Below are 24,264 nucleotides of genomic sequence, written 5' to 3' on the forward strand. Positions count from 1 at the left end.
TTCGAAAGTTGTCGCGTGGCGATCACGTTAATGTACGAATTTAACGATCATATTATACGGAAACATCCAATTTTTTTTAAACATTCGGCGCACGCTGGCGAGGATATCGTCGAAATCTCTTTCACGGTTGACGCTTTTGTCGATTTCTTACGATTTATTCGAACCAAGCGAGTACATATTGCTCATTAACAGATCACAGTGTTATTGCGAAAGTTGACCTGGAAGTGAATGTTCAATTTTAAGACGAATTTATCTCTCAGTTTGCTCGAAAAAAGCGTTCCGAAGAATATACGTATATTATGATATATATAAAAATTCTTTCGCGATTTAAATCTGTGTCAAAGATCTATTACAAAATACACAAAATGCACAATAAGGTTTATCACAATGTTCTATCATTATTGAAAGAAATAATTACGTAAAGTAGATATATATTAAACAAGAATAGAATTTAACTAATAGAATTTAATTAAAAATTAAAACAAAATTGAGGCAGACCTTTGAAAAATCTTGTCATTCTTATAAGGGTAATCTTATAATGGTGGGGTTAAAATTAATCTATCAAACGCAGTTAAATTGCCCCAACATTAATATGCTATTTATTTAAATTTCGCAAATATCAATAAGTTCATTCCTTTCTCACAAAACCGAATAGACTGCGGTCCCTAAAACAAAATAAAAAATGCTGTGCATCGATCGCGATAAACAGAAAATGCGTAGACATTTATACTTGTCAAGAATAATTTTAATCAGTTATAAATAATATAATAAAATTATTGTGTTCTTCTAATAGTGTTACCTATTTGTGTTTCAACTAATAATGTTTGTCGTAAGCAATTATATGTAATAGCGTTTAATCCTTTTTAAAAGAATGTAACCTATTGTTATAAGAAAACCTTTGTACACACGTCGCACAATAACTTCCTCTTGGAAGTTAAATTTGCGTTAATTAAAAAAAAAAAAAATGTTTGTCGTAAAAGTATAAAACTTGCAGTCTAGGAATGAATTACGTCACACTGAAGTCGAGGTCGTTGCAAGATTGCGATGTTCCTTTTGTTTCGTCCGATTCCTGCGACAGTGCATTCAGGATACAGGGGCAGAAACGGTGTTACGCGAATGCAATGGATGACCGTTCGATAGCGTCCTTCAGGTGGCGCATTCACGCCGCTATTTATGCACGCCTATGTGCTATAACATTTATCATGCGGCTGCGACTGCTCGGCTCCTCATTCAGAACTTTCATTCAACGAAGGGAATAGTTGGTTCTCGGGGTGCATTATCGCGCATTGTTACGCGGGAGACCGTATTTATTGCTTCGCGTTGCTTCGAACACACAATAGTGGAGTACATTGCATTTCACTTTCGAGGGACATTTGAATTCAATGTTTATTTAGGTCGATTTTTATATTCACTCGGTCCTGCTCGCTGCTGTTCCCCGGTACTGGGTCCGTGTGATCACCGGACAGCGAGATTATATAAATTATTCATGCAATTCTTATTTGAAATATTCAAATGTTTACTAAGATTATGCACAAATGGCGTCCTTGTATCGTATTTTTCAATCCTTGCCTTAGGGCTTGAAATGTCACAAGTTACAACTAGCACAACGTGAAAAATAGTAGAAAGATAACTTAAGAAGTCGATTTTGAACAGAGTTATACCAGCATCTATTATCAATTTGTATACATTATTATCATTATACTGCGGATTTTTATGCAAAATAAAATCTGCCCATATTAATTGAAAAATGAAGCAGCTGTATCCGCATTTAATTGTTTCACTGTTTTGTATTTGATGTACCTAGTTTTCTCATTAATGCATAATATCCGCAGCCTAATTAATTATTAAAATTGCATTGCTTTTATTCCTTTTATTTTTATTTCCTTTAATGAAGCAGATAAAACTGGATGATCCTGTACTCAGAGCGATCTGATCAAGCACAAAAATAAAAACTATACCATCCGGTTTGAACTAATATTAGCATTATCCCGGACTAATCAATTACACTCGAAGCTATTTTGAACTCCAAAACATGTTTTCTGACCTGCAATATTTCCATTTTAGATTATTCGTCACAACATACACATATCAAATTCAATCTACTACTGGTACATGCAATATTTTCAATAGAATTATCAAATCTGAATAAATTATATACAGTTAAAATAATTTCAGATCCTGATCATCAATCGATCAGATATATTTAGTATCGCTTCCGAGTCGCCGGACGAGCGCACAGCAGATTTTTCAAGTCCGGGAGTTAGGGGTGCTATCTCCTAGCGCGAAGCTTGTTCATTAAATTGGTTATCCCCGCCGGGATTAATCAGTTCCCGCATGGCTGAGATTCTCGAGCGGTGTAACAAGAAGTAACTTTCAAAGGCTCCACGGGCTAATGAAATATCGGAGCGAATTTCAGAGCGAGATACAGTATCGGAGGACGCGACGCGAACAGGTTTCCTATGCTGCTCGGGGAAACCTGTTGCCTTCGTCAGCTTCTATGGTCGCTCGGTTGCAGTCCGAGTACGAATCCCCGATTTCGTGCATAAATCCGTGAAACTCGTCCGACATTCGGTTAATTTAACAAAACCATGTGCTAAATACAGCAAAAACAAACGATAAGTTGCAGAGCATAGTAGTACCCTAGAAATGTAGTTAAAAGTATTTTTGGGCTGAGATCGCTTATTTACGACGAAATTGTAAGCAAATCTATAAAAATAAACACAGAAATAAGAATGAATAAAAAACTAATATTTTATAAATAAAAATGTTATTATTAAATATGTGAAATAGAATAAGAAACTGTTCACGGTGCTGTTTGAAAGCGAACGGAGCTGTTACATTACCACAGAGGCGTTAATAGTTATAATAATCTCTTTAACTATTCCAATATACTTAGTAGCAGCCAATATTTTTTTAAGCAAACCTTTAAATTCTGATCAGGATCAACGCTGTACCTTGTTGCACTTCTAATAAAAATATTCAACAAAATAGAACATATTTAATGAGATGTAACTCAAAAGATACGAAAATAGAGAAATGTGCTCAGAAATGATTTAAGTTCACACTAAGTACATCAATAAAACAATTAAAAAATACTATGGGCAGTTTCGGGTGATTTGGAGATAGATCACTTGGTTATGTCCAAACTAAACAAATTCCAGGTCCAACTCATATATTCGATTAACTATCAGAGAACAAATTTTTCACTATGAGGAATTTTTATAAAATTCAAATCGTCGAACCTATTTGTTTTGTTATTAGAATCAATAATTTTACGAAATCCTTAAGTGGTAGATGAATTTTGCGACTGGATTTAAAATCATCTTGTCAGGATCTATGGGAAGTGATGTGCAACGTGTCATTAAAAACGCATGGTGTCCTATAAATCACAATTTCGTCGAAACATTTTGTTTAACATAAATTTTCGAGGTTAAAAGTATGTTTATACTGCATTCTCTGTGCTTGTCCTTTATTTTACAACATTGCATCTTCAACGTAAAATCATAGCGTCGCATCACCTCAAGTTCTTCGATTTTGATGCAACTTCGTCATTAAACCCCATCGTGCAACACGAATGCGGTCGAATGCCCCGAAGCTGGACAAGTCAAAGCCCTGTGGACGAGCGTTCATGGGAATTATTTCGTTGGCCCGAGCTGGCCGGAGGATTCCGTGAGCGATCAGCAGAGTCTTCCTGTCCCATCGAAATTCCACGGTGGTCGGGGATTATCCACCCGCTGCGAAAACGACGACAAGAGGGGTTTGTTGCCGGGCATCGGCCCGGTGGGCGGTATTTTTACCACGGTGACTCGTGCATTTCTGCATCCTACTCTCTTCGACACACTCTTCTACCACGCTACGCCACGCTAAGCCGCCCCCCGGACAAATCGCACACGCACGAACGCCGCTCGCTCGCTTGCTCGTTCACTCGCGCACGCACAGGACCTGAATTCACGTAATTGTGATTAATGGGACCGCTAATGCGAACCGGTCGGCTCGAATCGTGTCGGCGATGACGTCGAGCCGTTTTGAAGAGAAGTGTCGACGTGATTCCGAAATGCTATACTGTTGAGCGAGATACGGGCTGATCGATTTTGAATCGGCTGAAATGGAATCGGTCTTACGAGCACTCGAACAGGGTTCGGTACTACCTATAGCAACTTAATCTCGTGACCTCTTTTTGGTACCATCTTCTTCGTAGTTACAGCGATTAGAACTTTCTCGTTCGTAACGATTTGTGGAAAGTAAAAAGTAGTTGCGTCGACATATTTTCTTGAATGGTTATATAGAGTGGTACACGCGACTTGTGCACCTTCTTGTAATTTCCAAAATATGCAATGGGCAATAAATTTTTCAATACAGATATTATGTGGTTTAACCCTAGAAAGATAACCATATGACAACGTACGTAAAAGATAACCATACGCTTCAGAGGCGCATGCTTTTCTAAGGCGTCAATTTTATACTAACAATGGATATTTATTTATTAAGTAATTTTAAACTTAAATCACTAGACCTCTATGAAAAATTAACAAAAATCAACAGTCTTTGGTTTATTTCGCAGGCGCCTCTGCGACGTAGGTTATCTTTCTGGGGTTAAAGGGGCATAGTATGTGGCGCATATATTTTTTTAAAGGTGGAGCCGTTTTAGAGATTTGAAGATCAATTGTTTTTTCTTAAAAAGAATATTATATTATATGCAAATATGGAAGAACATCGAATACTATGTAAACAATTATTGTCTTTATTAGCATTATATCTAATAGACGAAAATGAAATTTTCCAAAGAGAAAGGAGTACAACTTCCATCACAGACAATATTAATAGAAATAGTTAAAAGAAGTTATACAATAGACTTTATCATCAGATTCGGATGATAGAAATAGCTCATGTCTTACAGAAAATTCAACTTGCGAATTGCTTGTGATATCCTCAAAATATAATCGATAAATATATATTAAATAAAATAAGAAAACTGCACGCTCAACAGCTTCGCTGATGTCTTTCTCAATCTTTCCATCCGAACAAAAATGGGAATTTGCGTAAACATTGCGGGTCTACTAATTGGCGTTTAATATACGCAGAACACGTGGAACCAGAACGAATATCTTGAACCCCTTCGACATTAAATATCGCTTCCTGCGTCTCTTTATCTGCGCTCGGAGCCAGTCGAACTTGTTCATTAATACGTCCAGAAAGCTAGTTAATACGCTCGAAATAACCGAAGCGTTCGCAATGGTTTTACAGTTTCCCATAGTTCGCATAGGATTAGGGATTGGAAGAAACGAAGTTTGATGTTTCCACTTCGGGATAGCAGAATTGTAAGCGGAGTACACTTCCGCTAATGGGGTTTAATACTTGACGGGAAAGTGTCCCCGTTATGATTGCAAATAAGCACCATCTCGGCGCTGCTGCAACCGCGATTACTAGGCTCACCCTTTCTACGGGCGAACGCAGAATACGGAAGATTACGTGCTCGACCCGCGATTTTATTCGCTGAAAGCTGGACGTGCTTAAGTCGCAGCGTGTTGCATTCGGGATGCACTCCCACGCCGATTCCTATGGACGTGCGCTGCCCTCTCGTGAGAAAGGGGTACCGTCAGCCGACGGTGTCAAATGAAAAATATTCGATACCATTCGATGCCGTTACTCAAAAAATTGCATCATGGTATGTTAAGAACAACGAACTAATTTAATAACGAATTCTTTCGAAAATATCTCTATCTAAGCTAATTATCCGCGTAAATGCTTTTTAGTCGAATATTTTATTTGAATAACGATTATTCATTATTCGCTCTCAATTATTCTGCTATTTATTCGAATAAATTGTTCGAAGACATTATTTATTCGAGTAAGTTATTTGAATAGCAATTGCAAAATTATTCGAATAATTTGATTGGGAATAATTATTTACTCTGTTTGTTTCTATGTAATTTCATAAGAATACATTCAGAATTATTTTCAACTACTTCCGAAATTATAAAATTTCCGATGCAACGTTTGAAATAATATGAATTGTAAAAAGGAATGTGGAAGAAGAAATAGGTAATTTGCGAGAAATGCACTTTATATTCCATCATTTTCATTCAAATCTATTATTCTTCCTATGAACTTCTGTAAAATAAGTTATGATTGGAATGCGATATTTTGTTATGTTGTACTTATAAAAACGGAAATGAATACATTTTCTTACACATACAAGGGTTAACCCTTTGCACTCGAAGCAATTTTAACAGTAAAGGTGAAATAATTTTCTTGACCCGTAGTGTTTCTATTGTATGCAATAAAGTGCACTTTCATGCGTATAGTATTTCTATTATATGCAATAAAGTGCACTTTTAAGCGTATAATATTTCTATTCTATGCAATAAAGTGCACTTTTATGCGTACGAAATTGATTTTTACGGCTCATCGCAACAAGTTTCACTCCTCAACAATTTTTTAAATCTAAACTTTATTGTCATAAAAATTATTTTGTAACGTAATAGAATAATTTTAGTGATGCCTCAGAGCCACCATTCGAATGCATAGGGTTAATTACTAAATTAAGAATTAAAACAAATTGTCAACTAATGTGGGACCGTGCATTTATCAGATCACTCGTCATTCACCCTTTTCTTATCTGGTTCAACCAATTATGTTTTATCGATACTTTTAAATCTCAAATAATTAAATTACGATATCTAGAGGCTTATAAAAATGACTGAACAAATCCATCGCCTTCTGTTGCTCCACATTTCATATTATACACCGACATTCGCAACATTGAATCCAAGCAATATCACCATCGCACCAATCAGACCAATTTTAAATTGATGGAATAAAATCATTTAAATGCAGTATCGGTTCTCCGAAGATTTTGCACGGTCTGCGAGGCAATTCTGTCGCGGTAAATAAATTTCTGTGACAAGCGGCGCGTTAAAAACGCTTCTCTATCCGCGTCGCAACTCAAACGCCTACCACGTGGCTTTCGACGCGTCGCCGCGACGCGCCGGCCAGAAAACAAATCACCCGTTCGCAGTTATCGTGCGCGTCAATCGGCTGCGCCATTGTCTGTAAACACGTAAATTTCGCCGGGCGTGTGGGAGACGATCCTTCCTCTCGTCGGGCTCTCGGCGATCTTGACAACGCCGATCGTCGAGAGGAAAGACGCGACCGTGTCCCGGGATACGATACACAGCGTACCTGGCATTGCTCTTCCGTTGATATAGTAAGAGGCGGCACTTGTCACTTCCGCTGCAAGTGGAACAACGTCCTGGTGTCTCTCGGTGTTTAATTAACCTTGGAATTAACCCCATCTATTTGTCGGCGTAAGTGACATCGTGGGTTGGCGAGCGACTCGAAATGAAATCTTGATGATCGACATGTTATTTATTATTTTCAAAATATAAAATATGAAGTACGACTTGAGATAAAAGGACAAGCGAAGCCTCAATGTATTATTAGTATTTATTTACACGTTTGCAGACTATTTAAAAATAGGACGAACATGTAATTTTTTTGTATGAAAGCGCGAGCTGGTTATACATATCTGTTGCGCAGATGCGTTCTGCGAATTAGATTTAGAATAATATCAAAAGAGAAACAAGGAAGGATTGATAATTTTTTTTAAATTAAGCATTTTTAAATTTTGTCCTGTGTTGCTAAATTTTAGTAAATATTCGGACGCAAATTCCATATTGCTTGCGATTGGAGGGTTAACCCTTTGCCCTCAAGTGGTGACTCTGAGGCACCACTAGAAATTATTGTAGCATGTCTTAAGATAATCATTAAAACCAACACAGTTTATATTCCAAAAATGGTTAGGTATTGAAATTGTTGGTATAAATCACAGGAATCAATTTCGTATGCATAAAAGTGCGCTTAAACTTTAAAAAATCATTAATAAATCTCGTTTTTCCTTCTTAATCTAGTATATTATGTATTTTTGTTTGTTCAACGAAAATTAATTCCGATCAGCACATAAACTTAATACGACCGCAAAGGGTTAATTGTATCGTGAGCATTGTCCCTCATAAAAGATCCATAGTCCACTGATTAAAATTGCACTCTTCCATGGTGATTAAATGGAACGCAACAATATTTTGACAAACGCGGAATCCGCATTGCGAGACGCGAGTCGCAAGGAAGTTAACGCTGGATTAGCGAGGAAGTGGCTTTCCGATGTTGAAGTACGATGCCCACGGTTACGGAGCATGTACCCGACGTCGGTGCTCTGATTTGTTAGGAGCGATACCGGGGTCGGCACCGAGGCTTAATGGGTTATCATTTATCGCGTTCTATATTCCGCGTTGCCTGGCCGTCGACTGATCGTCACTAATTTATTGGAGGCTAAGTGATGGAGCACCTGTGCGCTCGGGTTAAACGTGTCTTGACTCTGCAAGCATCTTCCGAGCCGCGTTATTCTCCTTCCTCACGAACAAGGGTTGAACTGTTTCGGGTTATTATCTTCACCCTTATCTTCGTGGCGCGGCATTTCTCACCTAGAGTTGGTTTAAATTTTAGTCGATGACGGAGAAAAGATAATGATTAACGATTCAAATGTGATTCGACGCTATCGAATGAATATTCAATGGAATATAAATTTATCCGAAGGAGATTTTATTCCAATTAGAATTTATTCAATGAGATTTTATTCGAACTAAAATTTATTTGAACAAACATTTATTCGAATATGAATTTATCTGTACAGGAATTTATATGGACCGATTTGAATAAAAATGAGAGAATGTAAAGTAATTTTTCATAGTATATCGATCCATTCCTTTCATATTCGTTTCTTTAAACGTTGCATCGGCAATTTTGTAATTGTGTAAGTACTAATTGAAATCGAACCGATGCTGAATGTGTTCGTATAAACGCATTGTTATAAAATTAGGTGAGAACAAGAAAGTTAAATAATTATTCGCATTATTATTCGAATAATTTTACAATCTCTATTCGAATAAATGGATAAAATAATTCATAACTAATGATGAACAATTGTTATTTGTAGAAAATATTCGACCTGAAAGAAAAAATTAAATGATCAATAGGCGAAAGACATTTTCATCTCAGTTACGCTTTTTACAATCAACAGTTTTTATTTTAAATAAAAATCTGTAATTGTTTGCAGTTCGTTTGTCTCGCTGTACCTAAAAGGAAGCTGCGACATCTCGAAACGAAGTATGGGCCACTAGGTGCTAGAGCTGCAAAGCTTTCGTTAATTTACCATTCCTTTGCGTTTTGAAAATTTTAGCGCGAGAAAAAGCTGGCATGCGGAGACATTTAGTTACAACACGAATACTTGCAAACGATAATGCACACCGCGCTAACCCGGTTGCCCCGGCTTGATTAAACCTGGAATAATTTCTGGAGATTGCTGGATAACGGATTAATGATTTATCATCATTTCCAGCGGACATTACCGATTGCTGTCCGTTCGCCGAGGTAACAGAACGTCGTAAATCAGTTAACGTTACTTTAGGCCAGTTTAGGAGCGCCGAGTGTTCGCCGCATCTGCTACATTTCATTCGTCTCTATTAAACTGCCTATTATAATGGGGCCTCATTGAAATTACTCTATCGAATCGACCCGTAAACTCGAAAAATCGATGCACCGGCAGAAAGTCGTTTGAATAATAGCATTTCGAAGAGCAGTTTCCACTTCGTACGGAACCGTTTCTCGCAGAATCGCGTAGGCCAATAATTGAACAGAGGGTGAATAAAAATTGGTAACAAATGTGTTTTCAAGTATTCGGGCTGATCGAAGTAATAGTGCATAGATAGTGGTTGATCGAGTGTGCTTGAACTTGCCTGGGAAGTGTGTTACTGCTATTTGTTGTTGAGTATCTGATATATGGAATATTCACGATTTGAACTCGGTAGTTTTCTTCCTGCCATATCGAATTCAATTTGGAGTTTCTAAAATTTTAATAAAACCAGAGTAAATACGGGATTAATTAGCGAGACTAATCAACTATTGAAAGAAAATGAAAATATTATATTTTTAGGTTTATTATCGATCAAAATAATAGTACAATCCATCGCAGAGCAAAAACATTTCTTATACCTATTCATTCGAAAATACGGTATAATGTAATTAAAAGAATCCATCAATTTTTATTTACATCTTATCAGACACACGGGGATAAAGAATAAAGTATTTCTTCTTTTAATAATCCGAAAAAGGAGGAAATAGCGTAACAATGTCGTTAAATCGCGTCGCTTAGAATCCATTTTCGCCAGGGACGCATAAAACTCGCAGTCTATCGATCACGGAAGCATGATCAGTAGTCATTAAGTTATTATCATTATGCTTCCTCATATTTCTTTCTTCACAGGTTGCAAAAAGCGTGGCTTCGTAGCCCGGCCAACTCGTAAAAGTTTAATGCTGGTAATAAAAAAAGCGTATAGATTGTCCCAATGAAGATGCGTTTACGGTATTACGTTCGCCACTCGAAAGCCGAGGTAGAACATAAAATAAAATCTCTGCCGTTTAAGTCGCGCGTCTGCTCACCCTTGGCGCAATCAGTTGTCAGTTCCATTCATGTTTCCAGCGCACCGTGAATTAACCAGATCGAGTGGTATCAATGATGCGAAAGTTCAAACGGCGTCTCGCTCGGGATCGCGAGCGAGTCTTGTTTCGCAAGGGAACGCGAAGGCAGGTTAAGCTAGTTAGGCGAACTAGCCTGTGAAACTTTTCTCTTTCCATATCGCGTGTCTGTTCCGGGAACGCATACTAATTGCAACGGCAGGCGACATCTTCGTGGCTTACACGGTCGAAAACTCGATTCCGCTTGGACGGCGTTCCGTTCGAACGACAACGTAAACTACGAACACTCGCTCCACAATTTAGCCGCATGATAATCGTATTTAATATACCGGCTGGGAATCGGTTAATTCTGTTTCCAGTCGACTGATCAGGTCCAGTCTGACCGGTCAGTGTACTTCGATACATTTTTGAATTTGTTAGTCCCTCGTTTATAATGCCGAGGCGTGGATCTGGCAAAGACCTCGAATTAGCAAACGTTTTAAATAAATTCGAATTCGCATTTCTCTGCGAACAAGTAATAAAATTATAGGACAGAGATTATCATTTTTATAGAGACGTGTAAAGGAGACACGTATGAAAGTTATATTATAATATTTCAAAGTTAAACTACTTGTTTAGTAGAACTATTAGTTCTCCAAAGTAAACTATTTACTATTTGCAATACTTTTTACCAAAAGGGGTTAGAAAACATCTGTTCAAATTTTAATTTGAAATTATTTTCCCTGATTGACGTTACTAGTTTTTCTATAAGAATTATACCTTGATTCTGAGGCACCACTCAACTTCTTCTATCACGTTCTAAAATAATTTTTGCACTAATAAAGTTCAGATTTAAAAAATTACAACAAGTGGAACTGCTAGGGTGAATCACAAGAATCAAGCAGACACATTTTTTTAGATTCAGAAAAATTATTTTAGATTTAAAGTTAAGATCGCTTCGAGTGCAAAAGATTAATCTTCTGAGCTATCACTTACGAAGACAATAGCCAACGAATTAAATTCGCATCTTCTAGAAAAGTCAATGTTAATTTTTCGAACGCAACGATCGCACTATCGAAAGAAACTGTGGCCCTCGACTCTCGGATCCCATACGAACGATTTTTTCCATCGATAGATCACGATTAGAAGAGTGGATGTTCCACTTGTCGGGGGTAGCTATCTCGAGCACAGTGGATTCTTTCACGAGCAAGGGTCGTGTAACGCTATTGCAAAACGGACAGAGGCAAGTCTGTGTAAATCGGGGAGGTATCGCGTCGGTGTTCCGATATACGCGCAGACGTTCCAACCGATTACGTAATCCACGAGGTCACGACTCGCACTACCTACCTCCATTAATGCATACACTCTACCAGATCTACGTGCAACAAGGTATCGCGGGTATGCGCCGCTTATCGTTCAACTAGATCAACGGGAAACTGTTTGATTTAGAAATTATTTTTCCAAGGCGTTCGCAGTAAAAGTGTCGGCACGGTGCATATGAAATATCTAGTTTATCGTTCGCTTGTTTGCTTGCACTCTTATGAATGAAAAGTATTAGCAGTGGCTATCATTTTACCCGTTTACGATTCTTTTTTGCTAGTTTCCTTGGAAGAAACAGTCGAAAGAATTGAATCATTTTGATAGTGATTTTATTTACTTACGATGAAATTAAATGGGCGAAAAGTAATATTGCAGAAAGATTAAAACAGTTTAATAGCGTTATTGCAATATTTTTAATCTATTGATGAAGGCGGTAGTTTTAGTTATTGGCGAAGACGGTATTTATTTTGTTTAAAACTCCACGGCCTAGTGAAGAAAGTAAATTAAAAGTAACTTAGCATAGAGTACAATTAAAACCAGTATTTTTCTCTGTCGTTTTGTATGCGAACATTTAAAGTTTCTCATTACAATTCTAAGAATTTTATTTTAGACTCTGATGCATTTCTTCTGTACAGAAATCTTCCAACGCAAAGACTGCAAATAATGATATGCATCAAATGTTACTAGACTATGAATGTCCATTAATAGTTCCAGCGCGCTCATTCGCCGCATTCGAAGTTTAATTAGAGCTCTGTATTAACGATTAAACTTGTATTTGAACATTTATTTCTCTGCTTTCTCGAATCGCACCCAGCAATCTTGGTGGTTGAAAGTAAAACCAGTTTACCTCCATATGCAGCCGACATATCAGTTCCTCTTAACTCGAAGCGACATAAATTACTGCTACACAGTTGCAGGTCTAAAAAACGACTACACGGTATAAATTATTTCGTTATTTCTTTATTACAAATTGGCTAAAAGACCCAATGCTGAAAGTAATCACGAGCAAATAGATTTCATCCCATGAAATCTTCGCGACAATTTGTTCAAAGCAATGCTTTCTTTATAACGAAATAATCCACAAGATAATAGTTAACAAAAAGATTATATTTTATGAAATCTTCACAAGAATTATTTTAAACAATTATTTTAATTGTTTATGAAATTAAATAGCACGTTAGTTGAAGCAATATTTAGAATAATATAATGTTAGAATAGATCGCAGGCATGAGAATAACTATGAAATAAAATGACGTGTCGCTTGAAATCATATGTCAAATAACGTTATTTCGAATGTGCCTAGTTCGGATTGCAAGCATGTGCTGTTATCATACGAGAAAGGGTGAACGATGTTTGCCGAACCATCGATTCGCGCTATTCGCAATGGCAGAGCACGCGATAAGAGCCGGCAATGCGCAACGCGTACACCCGCCGAGTAAAATCGTCCTAAACATCAAACTCGATTTAGCTTAGCTCGTAACTCATCGAACGGTTCATTGTTGCGTCCGGTGATCCGCCAACGATGTAACCGATATGTACCGCTGCATACAATAAAGCCGAGGAACGACGGCAAAGTCGCCTAGCTCTGAGAATAGCTCGCAAGGCACGCCCGCATCGCTTCTGATTTATGCGTGGGCGGTTCGAGCCGAGTTCGCGATGTATCGCGAGGCTCGCCGTAGCGAGAAATCGTCGCCCACGCTGATTGAGAGTACATCCTTCTTTGTCGAAGTTCATCCTCCGTGAGGGCACAGAAAACACCGGCCGGCATCGGCCGATAGAAAGAGAGGGAAACGTTTTCTTCGTATTACGGCGTCGAGAGAACTCGAGGCAGCGAACGCTCTCGCGGCATTGACACCGTCGCGCTGTTACCTCCGCTACAACGCACACGAGATTGGATTCTAGATTTCAATTAGCTCCGGCCCACTGGCGAACACCACTTTTCAGATATCTCCTCCGCTACTTGGAAAAGATCGGGACATCGCTAGGCCAAGATCCAAGATCAATAAGTGGACTGTGGTCGCGGCTCCCAAGCGGAGTTCGGCAAACTTCTTTCGACTGACGAACAGTGATTAAGATTCATATTCGTTATTCGCAAGTAACAGCCAATTATATTAATATTCACACGAATATTATATATTATATCCCTTTTATTATATAGTTTTGAAGAATTAAACGTAAAGGGACAATTGGGCTTATTTCCTCCAATTTTTGAAAATTCTAAATATTTTCGTGCTGTAAAAAGACGTAGTTTCTGCTGTATTTTCATAGTCATGATTTCATGAAAAAAAGATTGATACTTATTTTATAGTTATTCATTCAAATTTCACTCCAAAAGGTGTCCGATTTCGCGTGCAATGACCTTATGACGAATTACAGATAAATTGAAATTACTCGCAACTAGAAATAACACTTTACCCGCGAATTAATTCGTGAATAATTATTTATGAATAAAACCTACCTGTGCTTTGACCAATCTTGACTCCATACTCCTCAATTATATATAATACGCTATGGTATATACCCTATAATAATACTAGAAATACTTAAAGTCAACACATCTCGCACTTCTTCCACCGAATAATGGGTCAAAGGTCATCGCATTATTCTCCATTAGCTTACTATTTTCGACTTCCTGCTACTGTAACACAGTACTCGAGTACTTACACCAGTGTGAATCAATCACATCCCTGAAAGGTACTTTTATCTGCGCGAGAATCATCGGGTCCAGCAACGTTTCCCCAGGCGTACCGTTCGTCCGCGTCCATCGATTCACCCAGGACTATCAGATCGGATGAAATCGATGAATCTTTCCGTAGGTTCGGTGTCGATAGAGTCGCGCGAGGCCCACAGAAATGTGTCGGTGCCTCTGCAACATAACTACACGCAATTCCGACAAGAAGGCGTGATGGCATGCACCCGCACGCAGTCGATTCGAATCTCCGATTGTGCGCCGTACGTTCATTATCGCGTTATCGCCGCGGCGGTGCAGCTCCGTTGCATTTCGACGCCGCGCAATCATTCAACCGCCGCTGCGATGATAATCGCTCGGCTAGTCATTAATGAGTCGTTGAGCTGTGCGGATCGGTCGGCAACGAGATGGATCGACTCGTGATAGATTGTGCATTTTTGTTTTGCTGCTATCGAGAATCGACTTCCTTGTTGCCGATGATCGTGGACGCGGTAGGATTAAACTGTCATTAGTAGACTGATTCTATGTTTTTCCGAGGACGGCGGGTAGATAGAATAAGAAACGGTGAGTATAGTGGATTTTAACAATGCTGTTAGATTATTTGTAGTTATTACAAATGTTAAAAATGATACTGAATTGTTATTTAACCTCTGTTTGTTGCAATCGTGAATTTTTATTTCGCATAAAAATCCACCCCGTACAGTTCCTTTTTAATGATTATTTAGGTACAAAATTATTTGTTATTTGGAAACTCAAATAAAAGACACAAATAATTGTTTATATAGATCTAAATAAATTATTTAACACGTTGAATGCCACGCCCATTTTACAGGAATTGTCCATGGCGCCACGATGAATTTTCTATTATGACACATCGGAACGTACGCACATAATAAAACTATATTTCATGTATAAATAAAACTATTTTCAGATGTTTTATAAGGCATTCATTTCCTCACACCACTACATCAACGATGATAATAATAAAAAAAATTATAAGTATTGTCATTTGTTTAAATTATATATATTTTCATCAATCTGAGCGCGCCGGTCACCGGTGGCCCCCATGGCGTCACTGCCAAGTTCAGTGCCGGTCACCGGTGACCCCCGTGGCATTCAACGTGTTAAAATGATGTCACTTATTAATTATCATTTAGTTGTATACGTCATAGTCAAGTAATCGTCTCGAATCGTGCTAAGTTCTACAATGAGAATGAATGTAATAAAGCTATAAATAAATTGTCCGTGGAATTATTTAAACGATTTTTTAATCAAATAGCAAGAGTATAATTATTTTTAAATGAAGTGTTAATTTAACTTGGTATTTGTTATTTATTATTTAAAATCAAATTTGCCCAACTTTGGCCGGCAGAAATTGAAGTTGCGTTTAGCGAGAATTGAGTAATTCGTATAATTCGTATGGGGTACTATGATCAGTTTCAATTGAATCTCTGATTAGTAAATTTGTATCGCTCTTTCGTAGAAATTACCAATTTAACGTGAAATACAAAAATCCAATGATTTATTGAACGCTTTCTTTTACGTTTTCTCCAGATGGAAAATCTCCTTTAAAATAAATTGAACCCGATACGCAAACAATTATAAATGTATTAAATAAACATTAGGAGTCGAAGGCAATAAACACAATAAATCATCGAAGATTTTCTAGGATCCTGCATGAAATCATGCCTAACAATTCTTCACCAATTTCGACTTATCGCGGCGCCGAGACGGTAGTCGCGGTGATGAATTGCGCTTCGTACGTTCGTATTTGATATTAATTTCATTCGCAGGATTCAAGTGAATTGTCAGAGTCATCGTTCGCCGGTTTCTAAGCTGTTACAATCGTGATTGGTGGTCCGTGTCGAATAGCTTCACGGGGGTACGGTCGAACGATGGAAACGATCTCGTGGAAAATTGTCGAAACAGGAGCACGCACGGCTCGGCGCGATACGGAAATAGAAAGTGAAGTGGACGTGACGCGCTGGTTTTTAATGGTCTTACGATTCGTTTGATGACGCAACGCCGCTAATTCACTGTTTGCTTTAGCGACAATGCGCGCGGGGTTTCCATTATTAGCGCGGGCGCGAATTAATTCCGCGGACGAGCAGGAAGGAAGGCGTAATTCACCAGTGGCTTTCTACTGGCGTTGCAATTTACTCCGAAATTGAAACAATTAAAGCCATTTTTTTCAGCAAGTGATGCAGATTACTGTGCGAGTGTTTGCCCCGGCCGTTCGTATCCACCGAGAAAAGGAAATGCCTGACTGGTTACGACACCCTAACAACTGAATTTCCACTGGATTTTACCGGGACTTATTTACAGAACAATTCACTTCCGCGCATTGTCGAGATCGCCGTTATTAAATGGAACGTTGATAAAATACATTCTACCATATAATCCAAAGGCACACAAAAATTGGAATAATATTCATTAATGATTTCATGACTTCTATTTTATGTAACTATCTTAATTAGTCATTTCCGCGTACTTCTGGGCGGAAAAATATTTGATCATACATTCCCCAAAAGTGATATTTAATTTTCAAACTATTAAAACCCGCTGTGTCAGTCTCTGAAAATAATTTATATTCTGCCATAAATATACAAAAATTAACGAGATGTAGCTTCATTTCATAATTTATGCAATTTATTATCATCTCCATGATCCATTGCGTGCGTTAGAACAATGACACCTTTAATTCAATATGCAAGATAAACATAATCTACTTTAATTGTAAGAAATACAAGTTAGACGTAAATGTCTTTTTCCTTTTAATAATCGTAATAATAAAATAATATAACAATATTCTTACGTTGTTCTACTGTCTTTACAATTTAATATTTGATCGATTCATTTTTATTGCGCATAAAATCCGTAACTTCATGTTCAGTCTCGCAACACGAATAAAAAGAACCCGAACGTTTTATAATAACTATAAAAAAACAAAGATCGTTATGTTAGGAGCGATGATTAACTTTTCATTAACGTCGACGTCAATTAAAGACGCAAACATAATCGAATCATTCTTATTCAGCGTACGTAAATTTGATGTATAATCGCTTAAAAATTTAGCCATCAATAGGAAGCTAGAAACATATAGAATAATCTCAATTACAAAAGATAGCTTTTCAATTTTAACACCGTGGAAGTTCCGGTCGCTATTTTGCCGAATATGAAGCTAAGGTTAATTGTGCTGCGCGTTCAAAGCGGCCGACATTCCGGAGTTCGTTTAACACATCATTTCGAGTGAAATGGACACGAGGCTTCGGCAGTGCCACTGCTTTGCTACCAATCAGTCCGATCCACGTCGTTGACGGAAATCCTGAGGAATCACACTAAAGCCGGGTCGTCCTACATAGAAATTACGACGATGGCCGGTGTCAAGGCGTGCGTGTGCTGCTCTCGTGTACACGCAACTGCGTCAACGACAGTAAAACGGAGTCGCGAACCGACAGAGGAAACGGAGGATTTGTCACGAAGGCAGTTTGGTTTAACTGATCTCATCCGTCTTGCCGCGGACGTTGCTACGTTCTGGCAGCTGTCTTCGTCGTTGTCTCGGCGACAACGTTGCCCCGGCTTTCATTGTGTGCGACAGCTTGATTCACCCCCTCGTCTTTTTCAAGCTGAATTGAATCGTCTCGTCGATCCCCAACGGCCAATGATCCCAGACTTTTAATATTCGACTGTGGCACCGCTAGCCGCTTAGGACCTTGCATTGTCGAACTCGAAGAAGCTCTCGAACTTTCAAGATGTGTTCGTTCATAGTAGAAAATTCAAATGGACTCGTAGCGAAGTTGTTACGGAGGCGTCAATGTGGAGTCCTTCGAGACGTGGAACATTTTCTTAAAATGTTTTAATACTTGGTTCAATCAGCGTGGAATGTATTATATCAGTATGTAACTATAATTTAAGTTTCTATGAGAAATCAACTGTAATCATTAAAAATCAACTGTAATTTAAGTTTCTATCAGAAATCAACTGTAATTTTAATTTTACAATAATAATTTATTTTAATTTTCACAACAATAATTTAATTTCCTCTTAAAAATCTATTGTAATTCAATTTATACCTGTAAAAGATGTCTACACGTTCTTCTCTTAGTGACCAACTGTGGTTTGTAAGCATTTCAAATGTGTAGAATTATTTACATCTCAGTAGTGTTAAAAATTTGTTTCACAAAGTTTCTATTTCACTTCTAAATAAATCGTGTAATACTTAAGTTAAATAGAAATACGTTTTTGTTGTGAATCATTCTAATTAATCAAGAAAAGTGTAGGCACATTCTTAAATTTATCTAATGTTTTCAAAGTGTGATATTTCTTCTGATAATATTTATTATAAATTCAAAAGATCTGTGGTCTATTTCCAACCCTAAAAGAGAAACTAAAATTTGGTTTCTCCCTAACCGATGTAAATTAGTTCTTTTACATTTAATCGTACAAATTTTACTATTAGTATTACCGAGTAGTCCAACTTACCGAACCATTTGTGACAACAACCTGTAAACGAAACACAAAACACTGGAAAAATTAACAGATTTTAAGGAGAAAGAAATTTGATTTTACTTTAGTTCGATGCAATTGAGTTATAGTTATTTTTGCTTAAAGACTCGCAATCTAAATATTATACGAATGGTAGAAGTGCATAAAAAACTATTGGGATTAATTTTTGTTGTAGCAACGAATGAACGAAATTCTTCTACAACGTTACCCGAACGAATTTGCAATGTGTGGACTCCTTTGTTAATTCTATTGTCATAGTTTGGCGCCTTCGGTGCTAAAACAACTTCGACGTTCAATATGCGTGAAACTCGGTGAACTCACGCGTGTCACAAGTGTCGCGCCGTTCGCCGTCGCGTGTGTGTACGTGCCTCTAACTCAAGAAATGTGTGCCATTAAGATGACATTTACAAACGTTAGAACCACTTTCTGCGTCCCACGCGTCACCATCAAAGAGTCCTGATTGTTACGTCACGTGCTTTATTCTATTAACATCCTTTTTTTTGTGCGTGCTAATATTAATTGCAGAGCACCACGCAAATCGATATATCCTTGTCTCCCATTCACTGTTGCGACACATACCGTCATTTGCTTAATAATGACCGCGTGATTAGCGAAGAAATAATCAACGAAAGTAATCTTCGCATCGCGTACGGATTTGCATGTTAGGCTAACTATGTCATCTATTTAATACCTGCTCGCGGAAAGACAGATCGATCTTCCAGTCCCTAATATTTAATTACCGCGAGTGCAACACGTACTGGCAATTAACGAGCATGCATTATGTAACCGTGTATTGAAAGTTGAAAAACGATCGCAGAAATATTAATGAGTTATATTCGATTTATTGTCGAATAATTATTGCTCTTTGTATGACGTCATCGTACACAAATTCCAGAATGCATTTTAGACGCGAGTAGATAAATAGGCAAAGTTTCGTAAAGGTTGTTATTTAGTTTATAACAAAAAAAGGCAAAGATAATAGTAAGATACCTGCAGAAATAATTGTAAGATAAAAGACCTACATTCATTTTGTTTCTTAATAATTTTAATGAGTTTAAAATGATGTATCGATAGTTTCCAATTTTTTGAAATCTGTTTACTGCTCTACATTTGACAAAATCATTTTTGTCATAATATCCGCAGTATATTTGTAGCAGATTGAAAAGGATCAAGTTGTAGGAATGACTATATATGAAATCTAGCTGTCTTTAACCCCTTGACGTACCATTTTATTCACAATTACTGCGATTAGGCATTTTTGGAAGGGATAGTACATTAATGTTTATTCCGTGCCTGAACTTAGTAGAAATATTAATAATAAGGGATTAGAATTTTATTCTAATTTTAAAGAACAGAATAACATCTACACTTAATAATTTATTACTAGTAATATCCATCACGAGTTGGACTCGTCAAAGTACGCTAAGGGGTTAATCACGTGTAGATTTTATGCATTTATGGTAAAAATGAGTCGGTGCAGTTTAACACATTGATCATAAAAATTCACCTTTACCTGTTGGTCTTACAATCGTTGTTAACAATTTTTATTTTTCATATAATTACACACTCTGATCATGTCCATTACACGACTCTCTATTTACATGATCTTTAATTTCCATGATCCTCGATTTACACGATCTTTAATTTCCACGATCCTCGATTTACACGATCTTTTCTCATGTCCTTGACAGAATCAGTATAGTTATTGCAGAGACCTTTAGCAACGTGCCAATACGTTAGCTACGGATCCATCCATATCGCTGAATTATGACCGCGAAATTCCAGATCGTTATCTCATTTGTTATTACCGCTCCGAACTGAATCATTAAATCTGCCGAGAGGAAAGAGGATTGCAGGAAGGACGGGCGTCTTTTGCATCGTGCAGGACTCTGAAACCAAAGGTCACGTAGGATAACGCGAATCCGTGAGGCCTGCGCGTTCCGTGATAAAACATAAGTACGCCGAGAGCTGGGTCTCGTTGCTTTCCTCTCGGTCTCTATGTTAAACAGTTATTTGCAACGTTGTTATGCTCGTGACGGTATGTGTGCATCTGCATTAGTTGTCCGGTGTACTTTACGCCGCGCAGGGCACGTTAATCGAACTTTAAGTACACGCTAGGCGGAGTGTGTGATTGAGCACGAATGTTGTTTGAGAATCGACATTAATGATTCCAACGAAAACGAATACATTAACGGCGAGATATACAAATGTATGCAGAGCCGAGGACTCGGAGCAGGTTCCCTCTCGTTCCGGCAAATGCACGCTTTCCTGAAATACATTAATTAGAATTATGTAATGGCGACCGGTCGTTGGCTTCCATTTCTCATTCCAATTTCATTGATTATTTATCGGGCGACTATTTGTGCGGAAAATCGTTTTCTTCTCTGGTCTTGAAATTAACCGGTTAGAATCACATAAAAAATTAAGTGAAATCGATTATAATGTTATTATAAAGCAACTTAACTCTGAATCATCTTAACAATAGATTAAGTAAATAATACACATGTTGATAGACAATAACATTCCTTGTTTCTCATAATTAGGAAAATGTGACTGCCGTATGATATTTTACAAGAATAAGAGGTATTTACCCTTCACCATTTTTATTATAATGTACGCTTGATTCAGAAAATTTGTTTCATTACTTCCTGCGAAAGTGACTCCATAAATCTAACAATTTCAAAATAACAAGTAACCGGTCGTTTCGATCGCCATGGTAGGATTTATTGTTAATAAATCGTGAGCACGTTAATAAAGACAGTCATTGTTCCAATCAAATTCTCGAAGCAAAGAAAGTTTAGCCGAACTTTCTACTAGTTTATGAATATACCCGTGACCCGTATCTATCGACAGAACTCGAAAGTTCAACATCGAAACAAGCGCTAAATGGCAGGACTGCGTATCTCGAGGACCTTTAGCACCTTTACGAAGCCGCGAATAGGCTTGATAACGCAGAAGACGAGATAAGGTAAAAAAGTACTTGTTATGGAACGCTGTTAAGGGACTGCGAGATTATCATCGACTTTATTACAATTCCAAAACGTTATCGTTGAATACACAAAAATATGGATAGAATCTTTACATTTACTTTCGTATGTTCCATCTATTGTTTATCGTATTGTTCGTGCTACTGTTTCAAGATGGGGTCACGATTGAGCGGCGTTTCGTACACTCGGTGCTTTTACTTGATCGAGGATCGATGAAAACAGCTGCTTGTTATTGCAGAGAGCCGGCAGAAAGCATCGGCTGCGGCCGGGTTCGGTTTTATTAGCCAAAGGTCCTCTGTTTTATGCAAGTGACGCACGTGCACGTGGTCGCGTTCTCCGGCTCGTGTGAAATTATTCAGACGCCGGTTCCGGCAATGGTTGAGCAGGATGTGCGCGGGTGGTTTCGCCCGGACCCGGCCGGTTCTCTAGTTCGGTCGCGTTTACACCCGCGCCGGTTAAGGGTCTCGCGATATTTTCGCTCCCTTAAAGGTGCCTCTTTTTTCCGTTCCTCGGTCTATCCTTATCGCGGCGTATTCGACGAAGGGGGGATACACGAAAGTTCACTTTGCACGGCGTGTCAAAGGTTCTCCCCCCGTGGATCCGCCGTAACTCGCGTTCACCGTTCTCCAACTGGGCTTTAATTGCTAACACGATAAACGGACGTCAGGTTGCGCCTCCTCTTCTTTTCAACTGCTCGCCTAGGGAGCGGATATTCTGCTGTTTTCGACAACCGGCTATCTTGTCCGGTGAAAGGAGATATTACTTTCCTTGCCTCGTACCTCGGCTCGATTCACTTTCGTCCCGCTTACGATGTCTGTGAGAAAAGCGATCTCAAAATCAAATTCTCCTCCAGATGGTGTCGAGTTATTTTCATCTTTTATAGCTCTGCGTAATTTTAACGCGTCGCGTCTACCGATTTATCATTCCGTTTTAATGTGACTCCACTTTTTAGAGTGTATTTGTGACCATTTACTAAAATATACAATTCATCCTATTTGTACGTTTAATAAAATCTTTTTATACTAAAATTTAGTGTAGGTGAATCTGTGTCTTAATATATAGATCTTATTCCGTCAGAATTAATACACTTTTATCGACATTTATAAATACCTTGTCAAATTACAGCAACCGTATTGTTTCATGCAACATTTTATTATTATATTAGATAACATTTATTAAATATCTATATATACGTATAAGTTATTTATATATTAATAAATAAATAAATAAATGAATAAATATGCATGAGTACATATAAACAGCTTCCCTTTCTCTTCGAATAAACCGACATTTCCCGTGAACCCGACATCGAAGTGCATCTGAATTACTAGGCACAGGCAAGAAGTTGTCCGATAATTAGGAGAACAACATGTAATGATCTAGTCGATGCAAGCAGCTTATTACATATTGTCAACAAATTGACTTTCATCAGTTTCCATGAAGATTGTCGACCGGCGCATGTATCTAACGGATTTCTTTCATTGTTCCAGGTTTTGTCTCGTGTTCGCCGAGCCCCTGCAAAAACGGAGGAGTGTGCATGTCATCGCCGCGCGGCGAGTCGCATTGCAAGTGAGTGCACAAACACACACACACACACACACGCGCGTATCGTACACATATATGTATATTTCACCATTCCAATTATTGTAATAGCGCGTTGTCATGAGCCCAGCCCTATGGCGACCTTAAGCGTCGTTTGATGCGCGTGTCAAATGATTTTGCGCGACACCGCGGAGTTCAGACGCTTCGCGAACAGTTCGCCGTCTTGACGATCGACGACTCTCTTGGAGTATAGAAAGAGAAGCAGTCCGCGCAATAGCGAGCCGAAGATAACGTGTAAAAGGGTAAAGGGAGGGAGCGCCAGAGGCGGGGGAGAAAGAGAGGCTAAGAGAACCGGACGTTGCTTCGCGTCCCACGCGGAAAAGACGAGAAACAGAGGAAACACCCAGAAAAGGGACGTTGTGAAGAATGAGAACGGAAGGAACGATAAATGAATTTAAGAATACTCTAACCGAGATTAATAGCCCTTTTATTTTGCCTCTTCTTTTGCCTTTCATCGTATTGCTGTTGTTGTCTCTGCTGGAAAATCGTACGCGTTACAGTTTTATTTTATTTTCACAAATGTTTGCTGCGGAAGTAGCTCACGCTCGAGTGATCGCTGAAGGAAGATACCGTACTTATAGTGTCATTGTTCCCTTTTCTACGTCAATAATTTAAAGATTCTCTCTGTCAAGTATACAAGGTGTTTTATTA

General features: G+C 38.2%; 1 protein-coding gene across 1 annotated transcript in view; it reads left to right on the forward strand.

The window, feature by feature from the left end:
- Positions 1 to 24,264, forward strand: part of N (neurogenic locus Notch protein) — a 386,036-nt gene that overhangs the window by 41,230 nt on the left and 320,542 nt on the right. The window contains exon 2 of the mRNA XM_078188604.1: positions 23,502 to 23,580. Coding sequence (XP_078044730.1) covers positions 23,502 to 23,580 — 79 coding nt within the window. The remainder of the gene's footprint in view (positions 1 to 23,501; positions 23,581 to 24,264) is intronic.

This window comes from Augochlora pura, chromosome 8 (assembly GCF_028453695.1).
Source record: "Augochlora pura isolate Apur16 chromosome 8, APUR_v2.2.1, whole genome shotgun sequence".
Classification (NCBI taxonomy): domain Eukaryota; kingdom Metazoa; phylum Arthropoda; class Insecta; order Hymenoptera; family Halictidae; genus Augochlora; species Augochlora pura.